A 25,547-nucleotide genomic window follows, 5' to 3' on the forward strand; every position below is an offset into this window, starting at 1 on the left:
CGACGCTGTTCTAGGGTTTGCCATTTGAGATCATTTAGCATTTGGGTAACACTACTAGTATAGTTGTAGTCATTACAAACATACCTGGCAGCTGATCTTTGGACTTGTTCAATTTTGTAGATGAGATATTTTTGCCAAGGATGCCAAACAGTTGAACAGTATTCTAACTGGGGCCTAACATACGTTTTGTAGGCAGTCTCTTTAACCTTTTGATTTGAAGTTTTGATATTTCTTTTAATGAATCTGAGTGAATAACTGGCCTTTGATGTTATGTTGTTTATGTGATTGGTCCAAGACAGGTCTTTACTCATGGTGGCACCTAGGTATTTTGCAGTCTCTGTGGCTTTTAGTTCTATACCATGGAGTCTGTAGGGAAAAAGGAAAGGATGTTTTTTACGGCTGATTCTAAGGATTTCACATTTGTCGGGGTTGAATTCCATTGACCAATCGGATTCCCAGTTTTCAAGATTTTGGAGGGTTTGTGCGTCTTGGGTAGATTTAACTGTTAAATAAACTATAGTATCATCTGCGAAAAGTCTAACCTTGCTCCTAACACTGTCAGGGAGGTCATTTATGTATGAGAGAAACAGGCAAGGTCCGAGGACCGAGCCTTGGGGGACGCCCAATAGGACTGGAAGTTTGTCAGAGTTATGGCCCTCGACGGCAACCTGCTGGGTGCGACCGTATAGGAATGACTTTATCCAACAAATGGTCTCGGGGTGTATCCCTAGTCTATGAAGTTTCATGAGGAGTTTGTGATGGTCGACTTTGTCAAAGGCAAAGTGTATTGACTAAACCGAAATAGCATTAAGGAAACTTTGTTTTACGTGATAAAATGTGCAACTTTATGTAACAATTTTAATTAGTCCAAATATATGTTTTCATTAAAAAATATACATACACAAATATATTAACAGGTTAAGTGAATTCATCTCGAAGCAAGTGTTATGTGTAAATCGTTTCGTTTCACGAACTGTTTAATTTCATCTTTATATGACTACTGTTCTGTCAACGTGTCGTAGTGTTCATAATGAAGCCTTATTCAAATATGGGCCCTCAGCAGACCAAGCCAACGTCTTTACTGTGGTTGCAATTATGGGAACCCACCCCATTATGGGAACACTCCAGCAAGGAATCTTCATAGCCGTTACAACGAAGATTATCCAACCAGATCGGCATTGACACGTTTCCTCTAACCACATCAGATCTTAATCTGGCTGTTTGACTAAAACTAAAAACAGAAACGATAACGATACTCTCTACAGGTTATTGAACATGCAGTTTTCCCGAAACGAAACATCTCATTACACTGCATGCACTCATGTGTAGAAAAAATGTTTAGCCTGTCGTCGAGAATGATAAAGAATTTTAGCTTTGGACGATACGTGTGCGTTTATAATAAACCGATGTGTTTTTGTTTGTTTTGTGTGACATTGTTTTTAACAATGATAGCTTGACAGGTTCTCTCTAGCCCAAGAGCAATTCTTCGGCGGGCACCGATTATAGCAACCGGTCTAGGTATATCGTTTTTAATGCGCATTCTTTTGCAGAAAATTATGTTTGTGTATAAGTTTATATCACTTAAAAAATTACTTCAGATTAGCCTTTTGAGCTTTGGTGAAGTAGTTACATATATAAGTAGGGATAAAATGGTACGACGAAGTATTTATTCACTAATACGCATCTGAACACTGTGTTATAATACATACGATTCAATTCCAAAGCCAGCAAAAATGATGTTTTACAAGTCATCTGCACGTAGCTATACTTTACTATATTTACTAGAGCAATTATATATATATTATATATAAGCTCATGAACATCGTGTGTTTATACAAAACATATAAATATTAAATGAACTAGATCTGTCAAGCGAATAAAAAGTAAATTACCTACATAGAAGTTCAGTTAAGCGAATAATAATAATAGAAGAAAAGATGATTATCGCGTAGTTATTCAATTTACCAGAAGGTGTAGTATGTTTCATCCAACTTTACATTAGCTTTTGTAATTAAAACATATAGACCTCTACAAATAAAAAATAAATAATATATAAAATCCTTACGTATTGTCGAAACCAAGCATTCTGCAAGCCACTTTTGCATCGTTGGAGTCAAACTCATCATCACACACGGTTCCCCATTGACCATTTACGTAAATCTCCAGAAGACCATCCCTCAAACGGACTGAACAAAACATACGTAGTTATTATAAAATGTATATAACAACAAGTCACAAAACGTGATATCTACATAAATCATGTTTTTGAAACCACCGGTTCAATGGTGAAAATCATCGTTAAGATCCGGACTTATTCCTTAAATAAAAATCATTCGAAAATGTAATGTTTTTCGATTAGGGTAAACACAAAGTTTATATTACGTATTGCAACAGGTGTATGTCATACATCGTATAGTTTCAATATGTACAATAATGTATTCTAAAAAATAGTTTGTTTAAGAACATAGTTTAAAAAACCGTCGAAAATGTTTTGTAACTTGATATATAAAATAGACCGCAATGCACCGTTGACGATGCCTGATTGGATTAGACATATTTGACGACAAGTTGTTGAAGTTTTGTGAAATGTTTAACGTAGTGGCAATACAAAATGTAAAAAGGTCATTAAGCCGATGTTATGGTCTTTGCATGCAGGATTCCAAGTTCATCTTTCAAACTGTAGGCTACCTTTTTATCTGAGTCTAATGCATGTATGATGTATATAGTGTGTTTATTTACTGACTGTACCTTCTGAAACACAAGGGCGTACGTCCGCACTATGACCAATGCAAATGGGTTCGTACGGTGATGATGCAAGTGTGGTGCACTCTCTGAACTGACTCATTATTTCGCCCTCTGTACAATTGTTCCAGTTACTCCATGAGGACCATGCGGACCATTTACCAGTTACAAATAACGATTTAAGAAATGGCAGCCAAATGCAAATCGATAAAGTATTAGCAAAGTTGTTTTGTTTATACAATTAATTTAATGTTTGCAAGCCCAGACTTGTCGAAAAGTATTATGTCTTTTAAACATAATAGGAACACACGTTTTAATCAATTATGGTTTCAATTTTGTAATTGACCAAATATTTAAAGTATTACATGAAATTTATATGCAAAGTTTACCAAATAAACACAGTTTTAAAAGCAAAGCCAATTTGAAAAAAGTAATACCATTCAATATGATTTGCGACTTGAATCTGTTATTCTATAATCTCTCGTAAAACTTTTCGAAAAAAACACTTCATAAATTATTATGGTGAAAATCTTATGTCTGGTCTCGACATTCCACCGTATAAAAAAGAGTTTACATTTGACAGTATAAAGTTTATAAATGTGATGCTAAAAATGGACGAAATGCAAGAAAAGACGGAGAAAAAAACGAACGTACAGGTAGACAAATGAATTTCTAATAACTCCTTAAAAATTGTTGTGCGGTGCTTCGATTTTTGTTTTATATTTAAGTTAAAAAATCCCCCTTTTGAGTTGTAATATTTTACATCAAGTTGGACATCATTTATCGCTTTGAATTTTTTTGGTAAAACATGTACATCGACGGTATAAAATATGTAATGTAAATGAGTACAGAATTCAAGCAATTGTCATAAAAAAAATAGGATAAACAGAAAGACATTGCAAATTGTAATAATTTATCAGCTGGTCAAATACCTGGGCTAGGACAGTGTTGCTTGTTGCATATAGCAACATCAATATTTGGTCCTACACAATGATCACCAAATGTGGAAGGTTTAGGATTTGTGCAAGAACGTGTTCGCTGGTTAAGTCCAATACCGCACGTGACTGAGCACGTGCTCCATGATGACCACTGGGTCCATCCACCATCTTCGAAAAATATCTCAAAGGTGACACCATGGAAAAAGTATGAAATATTTAATAATTCAATCAAATCGTCTGTCTAAAAATAGTATGTTCAATAAAACAATATAACTATGTAATGTTTAAAGATAAATAAACTGCGATACTCAATATCAACTACAGATTCAAACATGATCAATAGAACGAAAGTTAATATTTTAGTTAAATTATATCCCGATTTTTTTTATCTCAATAATTCCTTTGAAATATCCGTTTAGAACTATGTTGAACAAAATTAAAGAGCATGTGTGTGAACAATTTTCCTTTAACCAATGGGCATCATTCAAATTCTAATTTTAAGCGATTATCGCCCGCTTAATTATGTATAATATTGATGAATCCAAAACGAGGCTCACGATGTGACTATGGCAACATAGCGGTCATTTTACGTCTACTATCTACACATCTTTGATATTTTATGTATTTATATTAAACAATATAATTTATAGATAGCATCAACCCATGCGAAAGTGGTCGGAAAACGAACATTTCCGATACAATTTCTTGAGGTCCGGTTTTATTTCAGAAACGTTCGGTCCTCGTGCCCTACAACACGATTAGAGTAAAACTCTTTTTGGTTGGAAATAAAAAAGAAACTTTTGATTTGTTAAAACATTGTTTGTTTTACTTAAAAAATACGATAAAATATAATGGGTTATTACCAACCAGTCAATCCAAGTTGCTATTTGTTGGTATGACGTAATAAACTCTTAGCGCTTATATCAGAACTATTGAAATATGGAGTTTTTTACGTAAGCGAAACACAAACAGTTTGGAATTCGTGTAGTGATTGTAAAGCGAAAGCGGGGAACGATACGAACTCCCAATATTCCTTTACCTTGTCAACATATGATGCGAAGGTTAGCGTTTTAAACAGCTGCACAGTTTCTACGAGTACTATTTAAAAATAGTTTAAATTTATATATTCTTTTATAGCTTTCTTAACTTTAAGTTGAAAGTTCAAACTATTGTATAAAAATTCACTGAATTTTAATTTGCAATAACATATGAACGGCAATATGTTAAGATAAACTGACAAAACAGTATTTTTCTGGTTTGCGTGAAAAAAAAGAACGTGGTTCGTTTAAATCTGGCGAGGTCCAGTTAATTTTAAAAGTTACCCGACCTTATGTCCGAAAAGATGTAGTTGTAGTTAGCATGGGTTGAAGCATAGTATGATATTTGATATATCCTTTTCATTTAATTGGTATACAGTCTCTAAAATAAACATATATGTATTCATGAACTGCCTATGATCTTTTCTTATGTACACTTCCATGAAATAACACAGCAACATTACTCTTCTTTGACAACAGCACAATTAAAATAATAATAAAATTAAAGGTTTCAATTAAAGCATCATGTCATATAAAGTTTGTTTATCAAATTCAGCTACATTGTAATCGTTTAAAATATATTCTGTATTATTGTATAAACTAAGTAACCAATACATTACCTATTTACACAATAAAGTTACACAAAACGTGAAAGGACTAAAATCAACTGCATTATTTTACTTAACAGTTTTGTTTACTGAACATGGTAATGTCTCTATTGGCAAAGCAATATATTCACAAAGTCAGCCTCGTTTCCGATTCGTTTTATCCAGGAAGAAAATTTCTATAATAGTCGATATGGAGAGTGTAAATAGTGCCAGTTGATGCTTAAAAATATGTTTGTTATATTTGATGTATTATCATACCGAATGCGCTTGGCATACATATCTGTACGTCTGTATAATCGCCATCACATAAATCATCTATACTTGTGAAGCTGGGCCAAGAATACCAAGACCTGTTTCGATGTTGTATTCCTACACCACTAGTTGACGAACATGAACTCCATTCACTCCATGGTCCCCAGCCTACATGGAAATATATAGGTAATTAAGACGCTATTAGTGCATTTATATGTGATTTGAAAAGCTGTTCATGTCGGCGACTTAATCATCTTGTTAAAACATTTATTTCACATACTTAAATTTGTCAAAGATGTTATGTTCGATTGATGTAGTAATATATAAAGAAATATTACATGCACACTTATACTTGAGCGAGCACTCGATTTAGTAAGTTTTATACAATTAATGCTTACTGTGCACACTGAACTTTATAAATAAACTATACTCGTATACCTCGACAGGGTTTATGTACGCAGGACTTATAATCCTCCGATGCACCTTCACACTCTGTGCCCTTGTGTGCAGGTGGAGGGTTGATACAAGTTCTTATTCTAGTTTGTGTTGCGCTTCCACGTGTTACAGAACAAGCTGACCAGCTTGACCAATCAGTCCAGTTGCCGTCAACTAATAGTTATGATTATTTAGTTAATTATTATTGTTTCATTTTGAATTAATTATATTAAAGACAAGGCACGCTTTTTGTAGTTGTGTATGCGACCATTAAATAAGAACACAAAGACAAACATACGAAGCAAATGTGATTAATCGTTGTTTTTTTAGCATAGCATTTTCATCTGAGTTAAATACAGTTGTGTATACATAAACCCGGACAAGGTTCTCTAAGGCATGGCTGGTAATCATCTGAAGTCCCTTCACAGTCCGTCCCGTTGTCGGCAGCTGGAGGGTTAGTACATGCTCTACTTCTTGTTTGCGTGGTGTTCCCACATGTGATGGCACACGCTGACCAAGTTGACCAATCCGTCCAATTGCCATCAACTAATAATGGTGTATTTAAATTTAAAATGAGCATACTTGTATTATTTAATTCTTAAATGCAGTCTTTAATTTTCTAAGATTTAGAATTCCATTATACCACATAATAAAGTGTCAAAGATTGTAGTAAACTTATCGCATTGAATACGTTGATACAAGGCTTTCGTGTGCGTATGCTGTAATTTTCCAAATACTGTGACAAAAATGAGATACTAATGGACAACTAAATTTTATGATAACGTAATATTTAATAATATTTGACACTGGTAGCATGACTTTTGCTCAATACTTTAACTATTTATCATCGCTCTTGAGGTTGACGTCAGATAACCTCTATATTTAAATAAAACATACATCTAAAATATTATATTACAATTAAATTGGTTATAACAATTATATATTTATTTATTCGTAAACACATATAAACAATACAATACAAACCTAAATACTTATTTTGATTTTTTTTTTATTATATTACTTTAAAAAATATTACTTCCCTTTTGAAAATTATCTGTACCTGCCAAATGATAAATATAAATCATCTCCCTTTAAAGCTTGTTACTTCCCTTGGATTTGTTTTTTGACCTTGAAGAATGACCTTGACCTTGCACCTCTCAAAATGTGCAGCTCCATGACACAGGGATCGTTAGGTTAAAAATACTCTATTATACTATATACATATATACAAGGGATACAACTGTCAAATTCCTGCACAACATCATGGTCTGATCAATAGCAAAAAAATCGCTTCCAAAAGCAATAATTACACCAAAAAACTGTATAACAACAGTTCAGACATATGTCTATCAGATAATAACTATGTTTATAGCAGTAAAAGTGTTCATAGTTGTGTTTGAAACGAAAGTTTCGTGAAAACGGTAAAATTTTCGAAATGCGACACAGGTGTGCACACCCACTTTGACACATTTTGTTTCATAATTTAATAATTACAGAGAAGTTGAGCAAATTTTACCTTGTTTTATTATCCATAGACACTTTATTAATCAAAGTAGACACCTTCCATAATTGCATGTAACTGCATATATGTAAAACACCGTAAATATTAAATTTGTTTACATTTCTACTATCTTCAAGGATTTGTATGCAATTTGTCAGGTAATGTTACGTGGAACGTGAATGGCTGGATTTATTACTGCAGTGGAATTTCAACCAATCAAATTGCATGTTAGAAATACATGTGAAGTATCCAAAATGAAAGTAAAACATTGTCATTGTGAAATTGAAGCAGATTGATATGAATTTCTAGCAAAATATGCTCACTAAATAGTAATTATGTTCTATTTTACTATGAAAAAAAACTATCCAAGGAATATGTACCAGCAAAAGAGCTTTATAACAAAGGAATACGAAAATTACTTCTAGAATTCTCAGTTTTCAGCTGTGCACACCTGTGTCTAAGTAAGGATTTTTGAGCATTTTGAATGAAACTTTCTCTCTTAGTTCAATGAAAAGCTTGTACTTTATTGCCAAGTGTATTATTTTCTGAAAGATAAATGTCTTGGCTGTTGTAATACAGTTTAATTGGCGTATTTATTGCGTTTGGAAGCAAATTTTTCGCTATTGTTTACACCATGGTTGTGTGCAGGAATTTTCACAGTTGTATCCCTTGTATATATATGTAGTATAATAGAATATTTTTACTTAACGGTCCCTATGCTCCATGAGATGCACATGCATGTCAAATATCACAGGAGTTTGAATTCTATCCATAAAGCTAATCTAATGGCTAAATAAAAAATACCCCTGAATAGTATAAAGACTACACTACACAGGAGTTTCAATTTCTATCCATAAAGCTAATCTAATGGCTAAATAAAAAAATACCCGTGAATAGTATAAAGACTACACTAAAGGAATGAAACGCAGCAGACACCGGACCCGCCCATTTTCCAGTAAACAAGGGAAATTACTGGAAAAACAGGGTACCCTACATCGACCCATGGTACAATAATCACTGCTTACCGTGAACTACCTTCCTCTTAATTCACAATTATTCAACACTTTCCGCTCATCGTCGGATCCATTGCGTGTTGTTGTTGTTCTTAGGCTAGATTGCACTCTACCGGTACGCAGTTGTTTACAACTATCGACAAAGCGGGGATTGGGGGCGGTAGCTCCCGATACTAAGGAAATATATGGGATAAAAAGGATTATTAGGTTTTGCGTTAGGTGTTAGGTATTGGGCGCTTAGCAACGATACAATTATACGCTTTTCCATTCTTTTTACGTACCGGTAACGTGCTATCGTCCCGTTATTCACTGCGAATCTGCCATGTACTTCGATAACGAAAACAACTAGAAATATATTCTTTATTTAATACGTTATAATAAATATTCCTATAAATTAATAGAATGTGTTTGTTTTTATTTGTCAGTCAATTAAAATGTTTATTTTATTCGAAGATGTTGTTGTTGATGTTGTATTGACGAAAACAAAAGACATGTAACCAATGATCATGAAGCGGGAAATTTGAAAATTGGAAAATTTCCTAGCGAGTGGTATTTTATCATGGCCAGTCATCTAAGCATAGCGATAAGGTATGTTTTCTATGTGTTTTATGTCAAGTTAGGTGTAAAACTGACCACTTCTGTGTGAAACACAAAGATATGCCATAATTGATCACAGTCTATGACTTAATACGGGGGGGGGGGGGGGGTGTCGAAAATGGCCACCTTTTTTAGCGCTCCCAGGTATATGAATAGCTTCCTTTTCAGACATGAGAGGCCTCATTTTCTTATATGGATGCCCAACTTTCGGACTCTGACTGGCTGCGACCTTGGTAGTCTACTAGAACCACCGACCTTCCGCCGCTAGTCACATGGATGTCTTCATAGACCACTCCGGCTTGGCACATATTACTTGACTGTATTAACTTACCTTATGATTTGTCACGAATTTGATGATAAGTGACTGGGAAATGATATAGTTATTTTTAAGTAAATAATAACGAACACCCTTAGTAAATATCACCACAGCTTTATGATTACTATACACGCAAATACTTTGCGAACATACAAGTACTCGTATTCGTGTACATAATGCATCATCAACATATAGAGTATATCCTGTCTAACAAATCGTTTATAGCCACTAAACAGTACATGTATATTGATGCAGGAGTTTGAAATGGTATTCATAAGTTAATGTAATGGCTAAATAATAAAAAATAGACCCCCCCCCCTATATAGTCTCTATAGACTATATAGGCTAACTCCTGTGATATTATTATTGTCATATATTGTCTCTTTTCGGAGGATATAATTCCAACCACGATCGGACATTTCCCTAGAACCGCTGATCGTTCAGCTTGGTTACACCAGCACTTAAACCAGATGGACACAATCGTAAGGTCTACATCATCGGACATTGTACTAATTAATTAAGCAACATGCATGTTTAAATGCATAAAGTAAACGACACATCTAAATGTTATGAACACAATTAAATCATCGATATTAAGTGTGTGTGTTTTGTTTCTGTTGTATGCGCACATGTCTGATTATTTATGCATTTACAGTTTATCAACTTTAAGCCTTATTTAGTAAGCATGTGTTACATTTTCGCAACGTGTGACCAATAACATACGAAAATAACAACGTACCTGATGTCGCTCCAATTAACATTTTAAATGCTAAGCCTAATCAATACTGACTATATTAAACATATATTACACATATCAATATCCTGATGTCAAAAATTGCTTATTGTAATCAACATACAAAATAAAAGAAATAAGTGATTGGAATTAACATTATATGCTAATCAACACTGCAGGGCTCGACATAAACGGTAGTCCGACTGTCCGGGACAACCAAATTGTAAGTCCGGACAAGTAAATAAAGAATTTGCTAGTCCGACGGGGCACGTGGTCATTATACTTTAATTACTTAGAAACAATCCGTTATTTCTGTGGAGTTACCGCACAACTTTTAGATTATATTTTGCTTATGTTTTAAACGACAAAGCGGGAGATATTCCGATAGTTCCATCAGCGTTTTTCCTCACCACTTTGGGACTGCCTCCGGTACCGGTCAAATTGGGAAAATTAGCGTCGTTTTCATCAAAATTGGGGAAATTAATTGAATAAGCTCAACTCTTAATAAATCATATAATAAACTTTAATATTGTTATTGAAATGGATTACTTGTGTTCGGTATGCTCCGAAACTTGCAATGCCCATCGCATCTACAGCGATGTAAGGCTTAGTGATGTATTTATGTACATGTACAAACGTCAGCGTATATTCCAAAGAAGTTTTCTTTTTTTGTTCACAGTATGACATTGTTTTAGTGTGTGCTTTTTATGGGGGATAGGGTCAAAAGAGATAAAGCTGAATAAATTTTTGTCTCAATAACTTTCCAACTTAACTGGTGCAAATCAATTAACATGACGCAATTTAAACTTTTGTCATATCCCATGACATCATGTTTAAAATGAAATTTGATTGATATGAGCATTACTGAGGCTGTTTACAATTAAATACATTTAAAGATAATGATGATGAACGATGTTATGACAAAGTGTTCTGTTGATAGTAAACAAAGTGTTGGACAAACAACAATTGTGAAAGTGCAAATCATGTCTTAAAAATGCAACAAAATGGCGACATCTAGATTTATCACGATTTATTAATACGCTGTACAACCTCGTCAAAGGTGAACAGGAGGAACGAGTAATAGCCATACACAGGAATTTGCTCGTCTATTTCCATTACTCATATCGTAAGACATTCAAACATATTTTAAAATTAAACCATTTTCTTGATGGATTTGAATGAAGTTTAAAATGTAAACATAAAGTAACGTTTCGTTTATGAAAATGCAAATGCTGTTTGTATTATAAATTGCAAACGTCACACTTGCTTACGAATAATAAATCTTTCGAAATACGGACAGGATGTGATGACGTTGATATCGACTGCAATTTGTATATACATTTTCCTAGCAAGATTTTTCGCTGTGTCTATATTTTGATTCAGGATGTTGGGAGTGAATTGTAAACTACACCATGTTGTTTGTATCATAAATTGAAAACGTCAAACTTGCTTACGTATATTAAATCTTTCAAAATACGGACAGGATGTGATGACGTTGATATCGACCGCAATTTGTATATTTAGAAACAACATGTGTTTATTTCGTTTCTATACACATATCTGAAAGCGACATCAGGTACGTTTATATTTTCGTATGTTATTGGTCACATGTTGCGAAAATGTAACACATGCTTACTAAATAAGGGCTTAAAGTTGATACACTGTAAATGCATAAATAATAAGACATGTGCGCATACAGCAGAAACAAAACACATACACACACACACTTAAAAACGATGATTTAATTGTGTTCATTAAATTTAGATGTGTCGTTACTTTATGCATTTAAACATACATGTTGCTTAATAAATTAGTACAATGTCCGATGATGTAGACTTTACGATTGTGTCCATCTGGTTTAAGTGCTGGTGTAACCAAGCTGAACGATCAGCGGTTCTAGGGAAATGTCCGATCGTGCTTGGAATTATATCCTCCGAAAGAGACAATACATGACAATAATAATATCACAGGAGTTAGCCTATATAGTCTATAGATACTATATAGGGGGGGGGGTCTATTTTTATTATTTAGCCATTACATTAACTTTATGAATAGAATTTCAAACTCCTGCATCAATAAACATGTACTGTTTAGTGGCTAGAAACGCTTTGTTAGACAGGATATACTCTATATGTTGATGATGCATTATGTACACGAATACGAGTACTTGTATGTTCGCAAAGTATTTGCGTGTATAGTTATCATTAAAGCTGTGGTGATATTTACTAAGGGTGTTCGTTATTATTTGCTTAAAAATAACTATATCATATCCCAATCACTAATCATCAAATTCGTGACAAATCATAAGGTAAGTTAATACAGTCAAGTAATATGTGCCAAGCCGGAGTGGTCTATGAAGACATCCATGTGACTAGCGCGGAAGGTCGGTGGTTCTAGTAGACTACCAAGGTCGCAGCCAGTCATAGTCCGAAAGTTGGGCGATTCATATCGTATGCCAAATGTGAAAATCAGGCACCCATATAGAAAATGAGGCCTCTCTTGTCTAAAAAGGAAGCTATTCATATACTGGGAGCGCTAAAAAAGGTGGCCATTCTCGACCCCCCCCCCCCCCCCCCCCCAGAATTAAGTCATAGAGTGTTATCCAATATGGCATATCTTTGTGTTTCACACAATGGTGGTCAGTTTTACACCTAACTTGACATAAAACACATAGAAAACATACCATATCTCTATGCTTAGATGACTGGCCATGATAAACTACAACTCGCTAGGAAATTTTCCAATTTTCAAATTTCCCGATTCATGGTCATCGGTTTACGTGTCTTTGTTTTCGTCAATACAACATCAACAACAACATCTTCGAATAAAATAAACATTTTAATTAACTGACAAATAAAAACAAACACATTCTATTAATTTATAGGAATATTTATTATAACATATACAATAAAGAATATATTTCTTGTTGTTTTTGTTATTGAAGTGAAAGTACATGGCAGATTCGCAGTGAATAAAAAACGGGACGATTGCACGTTACAGGTACGTAAAAAAGAATGGAAAAGCGTATAATTTTATCGTTGCTAAGGCGCCCAATACCTAACATCTAACGCAACACCTAATAATCCTTTTTATCCTATATATTTCCTTAGTATCGGGAGCTACCGCCCCCAAATCCCCGCTTTGTCGATAGTGTAAACAACTGCGTACCGGTAGAGTGCAATCTAGTCTAAAAAACAACAACATCACGCAATGGATCCGACGATGAGCGGAAAGTGTTGAATAATTGTGAATTAGAGGAAGGTAGTTCTAGGTAAGTAGTGTTTCGTAGTTTCTTTCACCGGCCTTTTGACTATTATACCATGGGTCGATGTAGGGTACCCTGTTTTTCCAGTAAATTCCCTTGTTTATGCTGCGTTTACACCATGTTCCCGGCGACCACGGCAGTCCCGTTTGTCCGAAACGTATCGCGCCGTGTGGCTTTTGCAATTTTTGACCTTAAATCCAAGGTTTGGTAGGTTGTGCTAAGTTTCCTCACGGTTTATCAAAGTATCCGTGACGTGCCGTCGAAGCGAAAACGCGGCCCTTCGACGGTGCGCTAAGTTTTCATCCACGGTCTGTCACGGATGTATAAATGTTGCTTCAAGGTACGATGCGTTCTGTTAAGTTCCCGCACGTTGTTTGCGTTTGTCATGCAGGTCTGATACGTTGGACACGTTTGCCATTTATTTGTCACGTTCTGTCAAGGTACCGTGCGGATCAAACGTGGACATCCGAGAGGTTTCGGGCACGATTGTGCTCCCGGTATAAAAGAAAACTCTCAAGCAACAGTATTTATTATAACAAAATAATTCCAGTGACATGGATGTGAACGACGAGGATGATTTATGTTTGCCTGCTTATTTGCAGCATAAATAAAATCTTTGCGTTGTAAAGAGCTGAAAGAAGCAAAAAAGTCCGGGAAAAGACGAAAAAGGAGGCCAAGGTCCCTGTGGGTTCGTCCATGGCTATCGGAAGCTAGAAGGCAGCAGCAGGGGCACTTTGATGCATTTCTTACCAGAGAACTCCGCAAAGAAGATATCAACACCTTTCAGAATTATCTGAGGATGCCCCCAGAACTATTCGACGAGATCCTTGAACGGATATCTCAAGTCATCTCAAGACAAGATACGAAAGTATCGCTCCTCCCTTACACCTGGATTGAAACTGGCACTGACTCTGAGGCATTTGGTGGAAGGCAAGTACTTTCAGGTTGTTCCTCTACTTGAACGTCGTTTGCAGCGCGGGGGGTAGCCTTTGTTCGGCGCTTTCTTGGTGGCATGTTTGCTCATCGAGTGTTCAGACTGAAATGAAATTTTCCTGAGAAGCACGGCTTTTATATACTCAGCTTCAGACCGCGCGAATCGTGTCAGACAGTACAACAACTCAACTTGCCGTAACCGCATCTGCCTGCAAAACGCAACACACCGTAACGGGTCGGATTAATCACGTAGCAAAACGGCTATCAATTATCCTAGCTTGCCGTAGTTATCTTGACAAAGCGTAACAAAAACGTAACACAACGTGGTAGAAACTTAACATGTCGGGGAAAGAAAAGGATTCCCGTCAGAGTACGGACACTTTTCGGGTTCTGTTACGGCCTGCTACGTACTGTCAAGTTGTGTTGCGTTAACAAGTTCTATCACGTTTCTCATTTCCGCCGTGACTGCCGTGGCAAATTTTTTGACAGTTTTAAAATGTTGGCACGGCAACCACGGCAACCCCGTTGTGTCACGTTTGGCTATTCCGTTCCCCTACGTTGCCTCACGTTCATCCCGTTTCCTCCATGGTGGCCCGAAACGTGATTGCCGTGGTCGCCGGGAACATGGTGTAAACGCAGCATTATTGAAAAATGGGCGGGTCCGGTGTCTGCTGCGTTTCATTCTTTTAGTGTAGTCTTTATACTATTCAGGGTATTTTTTTATTTAGCCATTAGATTAGCTTTATGGATAGAATTTTAAACTCCTTAGTGTAGTCTTTATACTATTCAGGGGTATTTTTAAATTTAGCCATTAGATTAGCTTTATGGATAGAATTTCAAACTCCTGTGCAAATATCAGTTGCTATCTTCAATATTGCAAAAGTTATGGGCAATGTTAAAGTTAATATTCGAATTACACATTTATATTACACTTAGCACATATGTAAATAAACTATTGATTATAACCTTACCTTTAGAATGAACCTCTGACTGGAGCAAAGCTGCCAAAAAAAATTAAGTATCATAAGTTTAAAAACAGTATGAATTACAATTGTGGAATTCTTATCGCGTGCAGCATAACCAGAAAAGCATATGGCGTTATAAAATGACGTTGTTTGAATTGTGTCGTGACAATTAGGCCAATCACTCATATAAGATTTTCTCATTGCAAAAAAAAGAAGAAAAAAAAGAAAATTATAAAAAGAACACCCTAGCTTAGTTGCCCCAGAAAGTGTTTTTGGATTAGTCTTAAAATCTTTTTCTACGGCTATTTTTAACGAAAAACAATAAGAGCGATCACAGTTACTGACATGAATTAGCACACGTAGTACTGGTAAAGAAATAAGTTACCCCCAGGAAAAGTATAAGTTAGTAAACTACCGCCGTGACATGACTAAATATTCAAAACGTCGTAAAATCCAACAAAGAAACAAATTGTTTAACACAGTTTTACATACAATTATTAAGTGTTTAAAGAATACAGATTTTTCCGCGTTAGCTGTATACGCCAGCTTTTCACCTAGCCTGACCTTTGTTAGCGTCCAATAGAATTCAAAAAAAACTTCCCGCGGCCAAGTACAGATGATACACTTCATTGACTGCATTGGCTGATTTGATTACCACTAGAATATTGGAAACATGTCCGCGTCTTTGTAACACTGTTTTACTGCGTGTTCAGCATGAAACAGTTTTATCTCTAATAAAAAGGCTTAATAGATAGAACAGTTTCACACTCAATCTCGACATCAATACAGTTGTGCGTGCACCTTTTATTTTCAGAAGATTTTCAGCGCGAGAACGTTGTGTACTTAAAGGCCATGTTCTCATATTTAGTACTTACTTCCATATTCCTGTCAACATGTTATATGTAAAAGTATAAAGAGCAGTGGAAGCGATGCCTCACTTTAATGCATTGCATTTCAACCCGCGAGGTATAAGGGGTCAGTTCGTGGTTAGTGTGTTTGATTTCAGAGTTAATATAAAGGTCAGACCTTATGTGCTGTTCGGAGTTCGCGGTCAGTAACATAATAGTCATATAATAAAGACGCTATAGCGTGAACTAGGTGAACTGGAATTTTCTTTACCACCAGAAAGATGTTGAAATGAGATATCCAGCGATATTATTTATGGCATGTCCAATAATAGATTCTTAATGTGTTTTCAACAATACCATGATAAATATTATTTTTAATTAATTAACAAGAATTATTCCATCATATTTACTAATGTATTATTGCAGCATATTGACTAATGTATTAAGTATGAGCGCGATGATTCTCGATACTGTTAATAATCGAATCAAATACACGTAGCAATGCCCGATAAACCACTCAAACAGGTTTTATCGAAGAACGCGCGTATACATATTTAAAATATGTACGGAGACTTCGCGTGTGGCCGGTTGACTTTGGTTTTCTGTTTTGTATCTATAGGTTTATGACCAGCAATATGTAATATGTAAATAAGCCGCGAAAACTCCGCGTAACATCCCGTACTGCGTTTAATGCAGCTAAAAACTGCACAGAAAAAGATATTAGCTATCCTTGATCTCATTCATTTAAATCTTTACCTTCCATAAACTCCAACCACAATCAACGCCGTATATCTTTTTTAAAGATATTTCTTGTTAATAATAACACTATTTGGAAAGATCAGTTTAACACTTGTATAAACTAATGTATAATTTACTAAAATGCCATGGCAAAAATATACACTGTCCTCAAAGAACTTAAACGTTACATTAACCATACACAGAGCGTGTATAAAGCATCGAGTCAAAGTATGATGCAATTATTTTAACACAGTTATGCAATTAAAGACATCAATATGTATTGCAATCGTTGTACGATACTTTTTACTGACGCACCTACCTATTGTTAAAATTATTATCAATATCGTTCCCATGTTTTCAACCAAGTCCGTTCACAACAAAGTTTCAGAAATAATGCTCGAAATGAAGTGAAATAATACCGCTTACTTTGATGTTTAATGTTATCAATCATCTGTGTTTTGTCTCGAATATCAGTTTTTAACTCTTGCAAAATTTACAACCTCGCTTTTCCTCAAATAAAAAACATCGTTATTTGATTTTATAACGCATGACATAAGCTGATTGATTGTATCTGGCCGTGTCCGTTTTTTAAGTGAAAGCAACGTGATATCATACGATAAATTGTTAACAGACGTATTTCTTCATTACGTATGAACTAATTCAAATGTTTATCATGCGTGTTTTGTTAATGTTAAGATATTTTGAATTAACGCTGGGCGGGAACACACAAACATGAAGATAAAACATGTGATATAAAGGAAATGTGTTAATTTATATGCAAGATTAAATGTTATCCCACGAATTCTTAGGGCAACATTTTTTTTATCAAGAAATGATTAACTTTAGACTATTTTTTAATGCCCTACGAAATAAGAAACGGAAAAGGGCGAGCACCACGGAAAGGGCTCGTAGCGGAAAGGGGCATCGGCCTTCGGAAAGGGGCTAAAATTATTTATTTCTATAATTTTAAATACATTAATTGGTATTTTCATAAACGAAACCTTACTTTATGTTTACATTTGAAATTTTATTCAAAGCCATCAAGAAATGAATTAATTTCACAATATTTTTTAAAGCCGTACGATACGAGTAACGCGAAAGGCGAGCGCCACGGAAAGGGCTCGTCGCGGAAGGGGGCCGCTGTCTTCGGAAAGGGGCCTTAAATTATTTATTTGTAAAGTTTTAAAACATTTATTGGTATTTTCATAACGAAACCTTTCCTTACTAATATAGCAGTCTGATATTTAAAGTCATTAAAAAAGGAATCCAGAATTCGTATTAGTTTTGGTAATTGTTTAAACCTTAACAAGTCAACTGAATGAAAATCAATTTGATTGTAATCAAAATGATTGGTCATTGCACGGTTAACGCAAATACAAATACAAATTTTATTTAAAAGTCGGTTTGTACAAAACAAGTATAAATTAGCTATGTATCGCTATCGACCGCAGCGGTCATAGATTAATCTTGTTTATCTAATGCGCTTATTTTATTACTTTAATGTTAAAGTGGATTATTATGGGCATCTAACAGTTTATAGGTGTCTATCGCAACCGTTGTTTTTTTTTTTTTGGTGTTTTCACTTCATATACATTGTACACTTATATTTCTTAAACAGCATCAACATACTAAAACATATCCCGGAAAGAGAAAAATAAGGCATTTGAATATCAATCCGTTACTTTCGTTTTACAACTGATCATGCATGTACGACGTGAACCTAAATTTAGTTTTAGTGCAGATTCGTTTATACGACACAAAGACACAATTTTGTTTTACGGTCATTTCGGATTAGAGGTGGGTCACGTAAGAATATCGAATATAAAATATATTTTTATAAAACAACTGGTAGCAAGAGGAGTTGCAGATAATTGGTCAGTAACCACATTTTTACTAACTGTTTTGACCTGTTAATTATTTTCATCTCAATTCAACTGTGGAAAAATGCCCATAATATCACTTTAAAGGGGCCGTCCAACAGATAAAGCGTCGTATCGACGCGATTCGGGATTTTGGGGAACTACGAGGATTGCTTATATAGCTAAACAATACATCCTATTTTGTATATTAGCGTGGATGGTCGAGTGGTCTAGGCGGGAGGCTTTTTACTCCAAGACTCCAGGAATCCAAGGGTCAATGGTTCGCGCCCTGTTGAGGGTAACTTTTTTCCTTTTTTTAAATTGTATTCTTGTTTTTTTTACTGGAGATTTTTAGTTCAAATGTTTAAATTTATCAATATAAAAGCATTTAAGCATTTAATGACAAGCTTCAATACATGCCAAAATCTGTTTGACGGCCCCTTTAATAGACACACATAACAATCTCGCTAATTTCAAACAGTGCATCATGACATTCACTATTATTTTTAAACGTAAAGTGAAAGTGAATTGAAAACCATGTATTTTGTTCATTCTATGCATACATCACATATAAGAATATAAAAAAAGATTACAAGGCTATGTTTTCTTTTTTTCTGGACATGTAAATTAACACAATTTAATGTGTATACATGTAATAGCTATGTTCTGAATTTACAACTGAGTACTACAACACACATGCACGCACACATATACACGTATTCGCTACAACGAAAAGTAGACTTGCAAGTTAAACTCTATGCATTACTTACAAATTTAAAAGTTGGTTCATTACAATATTTTCATCACACACGATACATTTACATGTACATACAGATCTCTGTACACAATTGATAGCCGTTACAACATTTCTCAACAGTTTAATCCTTCATTTAAATCTCTTTTTCTCGCTGATTTAAACAACAGATCCTTTTAAAAGATTTTCCGTGTTGTTACTATCTCTTGGTGGGAAGGGCGGCGTATATCGACCGATGTTCTGGTTTTCCCTTTTAAATGGTATCATCGCTGCCTTTGCTCTAATTTCAATGTCATCATCTCCTCCCTCCACCACGAAGTAGGCGTTACTAAACCCGTTCAGTTTCTTATAATCCACGCCCCGTAAGCTGATAACACCGCCCACATAGGTGGAATAAGGAAGAGCCTTGGCAATATTCACCTTCGCGTATTTCGTGTTGAATGCGGACATGTGTTTAGGAGACACGTCGCAATGGTATGCAATTCTGTCATCTAGAGGAATAAGGTCGACATCATGGAAGACAAAGCAATCATATTCGCTGATATTGTTTGCCATTAAGAACCCATGTTCATGAGGACTCCTATGTTGAACGTGGTGGGTAGCGACAATTCTATGACAAAGATTCCGTATTTCAGCTGCTGCCTCTGTAGAATCCTGTGCAGATTGTTGATGATAATTTTCAGATGCTGCTCTCTGTTGCGATACGGTATAATAATCACAGTACGTGTCAATGGTTCACAATTTTCAGGTTCGTAAACCCGCCTTTTTTTACAGGAAGAAAGTCGTGCGTATTGAGTACATTCAAAGGTAAATCGGTTAATATGTCTGGTTTAGATATATTAAACAGTTCGCCTTTTAGTAGCAGTTCGCGTTTGCACTTGTTTGATATAACATTCAATATTGTTTGTTCTACTGAAGACAGGTTATTGGGATGTGGATTTCCATTTGTCGAAGTTGCCAATCGAATGTCTTTAAGCGACGGTTTTGTCCCGTGCTGAAAGAGCTTTGGGGTAATAGGTGTACAAACCAATCACGATAGCACCTGCCAAACTAGCAACAGGAATTTTCGCATTACTAAGCAATTACCTGTGATATATAATTGGTACACGTCGGGCGAGCATCTTCGCATGACACGAAATGTAATCACATAACAATTTGACACAAGATTAATTATATTAAATATTCACATAACACTGAGTAATATTTGCCACTTATAATGAATATGACCTTCAGCAATGATATTTGCCAATTGAGACTGTATCTTCATTATGATTCATGATAACACCAAGACAGACAGCCTTCAAAGATGCCGCAATCTTTGCATATGTCCCTTTAGGAGAATACTTGTCGACGAAACTTACTGGAGTTCTATTCTCTAAACACGAGATTAAACGTTCTATATTTGGTGTCTTTGTGTGCATCATTTCACCATGTGTGACGTTTCATCCATTATGGTTGTGTAATGAAGATTCTGATTCCTTAGTGTGTGTGTTTTTGTTTCATTAAAACAACACTATAGCAATTTCCGTTGTTATATCCGCGTGTATTCGAAATGGTCCCTACAAACCGATTTGGCTGCTTAAACATTCGCTTGAATATTCACAGTGTTGAAATACGTCCTTTTTATCCGTTCATGACATTTCAACGTCACTTATTTAACCATAAAACACTTCGGACATCTCAAATAGTTTCGTTTCTAGAGTTACTCCGATATCCGAGTCGTATTGAAATAGTAAAAAAAAGAGTCAAAATGCACGTTGTGGTGAATACAGATAAAGAACGGAAAATTACACACTAAGTTTTCAAACCACTGTCTCATATGTAACAACTGAAAATATTTATCTCGCTAACCATAATCAAAGTTGTCCTTTTATAAGAGACATGTAAATCCAAATGCTTAACACAGTTCATTCGGCGACAATGAAATCGTTATCAATTTCCTTCACCTCGTAAAACATGTTTAAGTGGATAGATTAGACAACATGTCGCATGAGTAACATACTCTAACCTTGTATACGATTTAAGAGAATGTCTCCGTCCTTAAGACATTTGAAGTACCGTAATAGCATATAATCTTTATTTAGAACTTGTATTTTTGTTCCTGTATGTTTGTTTAGCTTGTGTTTTATGTTATATGCACTTCAAGAGATTGCTCAGCCCGCAAAGGGTGCTCCATTTGTATTACTTTGCATTCTAGTTGGATGAACAACATATAACAACACAATTCGATACTCAATAAACTAAATAATAGTTTAACGCCGTATTTAAAAGCAAATGCTCAAGGAAGACAACATATAAATTTTAATTTTAGCAATCAAAATAAATATCGTTTGACACCGTATGCCCAAAAATCCTTTGCAAACTATTGACCTATATTTTTGTAATTCAAAGATATAAGCGACAACGTTAAAAGCAAAAACATAAATATACTAGATATATTACAAACACGTCATATTTGGACGGTATAAGTTGCGTCGTGCAAAATTGGTCTTATGCAATATACTGCCTGCTTCGTTTAAGACCCTCTTGCGCATCCTGGTCAAGTGCTACCCTGTCCGCTAATGAGACCACGGAACCTTGAGTCAAGTCAGATATATAATTACCTTATATTCACAACGATTAATTCAGTTGCAACTGCATATTTTTTAAGTTCTTAAGTTTCTTACAATTTTAAGCAAATAAACACTGTATGGAAACAAGACAAGGTCTTTGATGGTATGCCCAGTTAATTGGGGCCAATTTCCAGGCAGTGTTACAAAATAATCACATGGGTATTTAACTGCAACAATGCAAGCACAGGTATAAATGAGTTTTATAGAGATGTAACAATTCTTATTGTTTTATTGGTTTTACCACTATTTTTAATTTCTGCAAAATAAAGATAACAAGAGCTGTCTCCATAGGATGACATATGCCCCCTATAAACGCTTTGATAGAAGTTATGAGCATTTTTCGAAACCTAAACGCATTTTTCGAAACATAAACGCGGACCCTAAGTTCAAGGTCAATATCACAGGGGTCAAAATGTGTGTGCTTATGGAAGGCCTTGTCCATATACACATGCATACCAATATGAATGGTACATCTGAAGCGACAAAGAGGTTATGAGCATTTTCGAAACCTAAACGCAGAGTGTGACGGACAGACGGACATAACGTAAATATGAATTGGATTTGTTTCAATTTAAGGACTTTTAATAAACGTATTCTAGTATAAACAAATGAATACGATAGTCGTAAGGGTTAGTGAACATATCGGCAATAACAGAACAATTGAATTGTGAGCATGAAAACTACTTAGTCTAGACGTCTGGACGTAAATCGTATCTCTTTTTCGGGGCATAACTTGACCCGATAAAGTAGATAGATCTTAGCGGCGGAAGGGTCACAAGAACCATAACTCTTGTTGTCTTGTTTTAAATTATTGCCCTTAGATTCTTTATAAATACATTTTTTCGAATAATACCTTGACACGTATAAAGATATACTGACTTGAAACTGTATTAGAAAATAGAACATTAAATCTTGCTTCCATATATTTCCAAATATGTTGAGCTATTCCTCTGTGCTCATGTTTGTACTTATAATTTAAAATTTATCACGCATTGAGAATATAAGGTATCAACTAAGAACATGAAATTGAGGTATTTCTGATTAAGAGCTCATGAGCTTTAAGTCTTCCTTTCGCATTTAAGAGTGCTATTTCCCGTATTGTATGTATTTGCTATGCTGACCGGAGGATAACTAAATTATGTCTCAACCTTAAACTTCGTTGGTAGACTGAAACCATTATGGGGAAGTGCAGTGCTCAAGAGCCATAACTCTTGCTTGTATTTTCGTTGTCCATTGCTCTTGATTTCATACTTAACTATTGTCCGGTGAATATCTTGAAAATTTTATAGGTATTAGCTTGCAACTTACTACTTATGTAGATCTAATAGAGGGGATGTGCAGTGACAAATTGTCATCACTATTGCTTATTTTTTTTAATGATTTGTCAACGTAACTTATTTAACCATAAAACTTCAGACATCTCGAATAGTTTCGTTTCTAGAGTAACTCCGGTATCTGAGTCGCATTGAACTAGAAAAAAGAGAGGCAAAAAGCTGGTCGTGATGAATACAGATAAAGATTGGAAAATTACACACTAAGTTTTCAAAACCGTCTCTTTATGTTACAACTGAAAATATTTATCTCGCTAACCATCATCAAAGGTGTCCATTAATATGATACATGTAAATCCACATGCTTAACACAGTTCATTCGGCGACAATGAAATCGTTATCAATTTCGGTCACCGCGTAAAACATGTTTGAGTGGATAGATAGACCACATGTCGCATGAGCAACATACTCTTAACCTTGCATACGATTTAAGAGAATGTCTCCGTCATTAAAAAAATAGAATACCGTTAAGAGCATATAATCTTTATTTAGAACATAATCCTCTGTGTTTGTTTAGCTTTTGTGTATGTTATATATGCACTTCAAGAGATTGCTCTGTCCGCGAAGGGTGCTCTATTTGTATTACTTGGCACTGTAACGTAGTTGGTATTATAAATTAATAATTGTAGAAATTTATTAATAAATCTTTTACCACAACAACCATAATTTCATAAATAGGATTCTTGAATTTTGGAGATTTTTTAGATGTTTAATAATAAAGAATTTAATGTAATATTTGTTTAATTATAGAGAAATAATGGTTTAAAAAAATTATAGAATCTTAATTTAAATATTTACCAAATCTTAAGAGAACGTAATTAAGTTGACATCAAAAATATTCGTTGATATGGTCAATAAATAATTTCTGTCTAGCACCTGCTAGCTTCATTATATCGGAAGATAAGAGAGTCGGTCAACCGACATATTTATTATTGCCAAACAAAAAAAAATATACAGCCCGTTTTGTCAATTTTTGTTTCTCATTTTTCTTAAAAGGAGACTTAGCTTGACAATCGAGTAGAGCAGTCACGTTTCCTTGTCGTTGCTGCCATATTGGCCGACGTGCTGTAAAATTGTATTTCACGAACATTAGCCAGCGTTGTATTAAAAATATTCAACAGAAATAAATCGCGATGAAAAGAGAAATGAACTTTGTTTGTTACTGTGTGTTCTCATCGAACAATGTGTAATTATCTTTATACACAGCCTTCTTGTTGGATGACACATATTACAACACAATTCGATACTCGCTGAACTAAATTATAGTTTGACGCCGTACAGAATATTGAGTCAAGTCAGGTATATAATAACCTTATACGAGTATTCACAAAAAGATTATATCAGTTGCAAATGCATTATTTTTTAACTTTCTTACGATATAAAGTTAACTAACACTATCTTGAAATACGTAAGGTCCAATATAATTTTACTGCATGTGCACGTTGCAAAGTAAATAAGCTTCAAATATTTGGTCGTTTTATATATTTTTTTGGCGATAACAAAACAGAAATCGTAACGACAGATCGTGTAGTTCATAATGATATAGCTGCAACAAATAACGTTAACGCGAGAGTGGAAATATATACATGATTTAACTTTTGATTATACATCAAACACTTCAACGGCATCCGGTTGATAATTGCGTAAAATGTTAACCACTTTGCTGTAATACAATACGAATGGTTGACATTATAATTGATGCCAACACTTTATGGCTTCAGTTCATCGTTATAACTCCTATGTTTCGTAGTTAGAAAAAGTGTTTTATCCATAATGTGCTGTGAGGCCTATCACGCAGAATGTGAAGTCACATCTGTAGGTCCACATTGAAAAAGAAATAAAGATTTATTGCAAACATTCCTGATTACTTTAGTTAAAGTAGCATACTTATATTCTAATATATTTCGTATGTAGTGCTATCTACACACAATACCATTTATTTTGTTATCTTCATATAGCAATGCCATAATTTTGTTATCTTCATGTTTTTATGTATTATTTATTGTGTTAATCTATGTTTATCTCCATCCTTTGTGCTCAGCTGAGCTAACAAATTATAATAACAATATA

The 25,547-nt window shown here is 34.8% G+C and overlaps 1 protein-coding gene across 1 annotated transcript; it reads right to left on the reverse strand.

Moving 5' to 3' along the window:
- Positions 1-872: 872 nt before the first annotated feature.
- LOC127849958 (coadhesin-like) lies at positions 873-20,089 on the reverse strand. The gene is made up of 7 exons (XM_052382698.1): positions 19,735-20,089; positions 6,388-6,558; positions 6,016-6,186; positions 5,584-5,745; positions 3,675-3,848; positions 2,066-2,186; positions 873-1,225 (listed from the first exon to the last, which is right to left on the reverse strand). Exons 1-7 carry the CDS (start codon positions 20,087-20,089, stop codon positions 1,057-1,059), a joined length of 1,323 nt encoding a protein of 440 aa, XP_052238658.1. The 3' UTR covers positions 873-1,056.
- Positions 20,090-25,547: the final 5,458 nt, after the last annotated feature.

The sequence above is a fragment of the Dreissena polymorpha genome, chromosome 11 (assembly GCF_020536995.1).
Source record: "Dreissena polymorpha isolate Duluth1 chromosome 11, UMN_Dpol_1.0, whole genome shotgun sequence".
NCBI classification, from domain to species: Eukaryota; Metazoa; Mollusca; class Bivalvia; order Myida; family Dreissenidae; genus Dreissena; species Dreissena polymorpha.

Excerpts from the sequence above, each read along its gene's own strand:
- LOC127849958 (XM_052382698.1), bottom strand. The coding sequence starts at position 20,089 with ATGGCAAACAATATCAGCGAATATGATTGCTTTGTCTTCCATGATGTC. Across the intron at positions 5,746-6,015 it reads CGTACATAAACCCTGTCGAG|GCTGGGGACCATGGAGTGAA; the intron begins GTATACGAGTAT and ends ATTTCCATGTAG. Across the intron at positions 1,226-2,065 it reads ATGCTTGGTTTCGACAATAC|TCAAACAGCCAGATTAAGAT; the intron begins GTAAGGATTTTA and ends TTTTAGTTTTAG.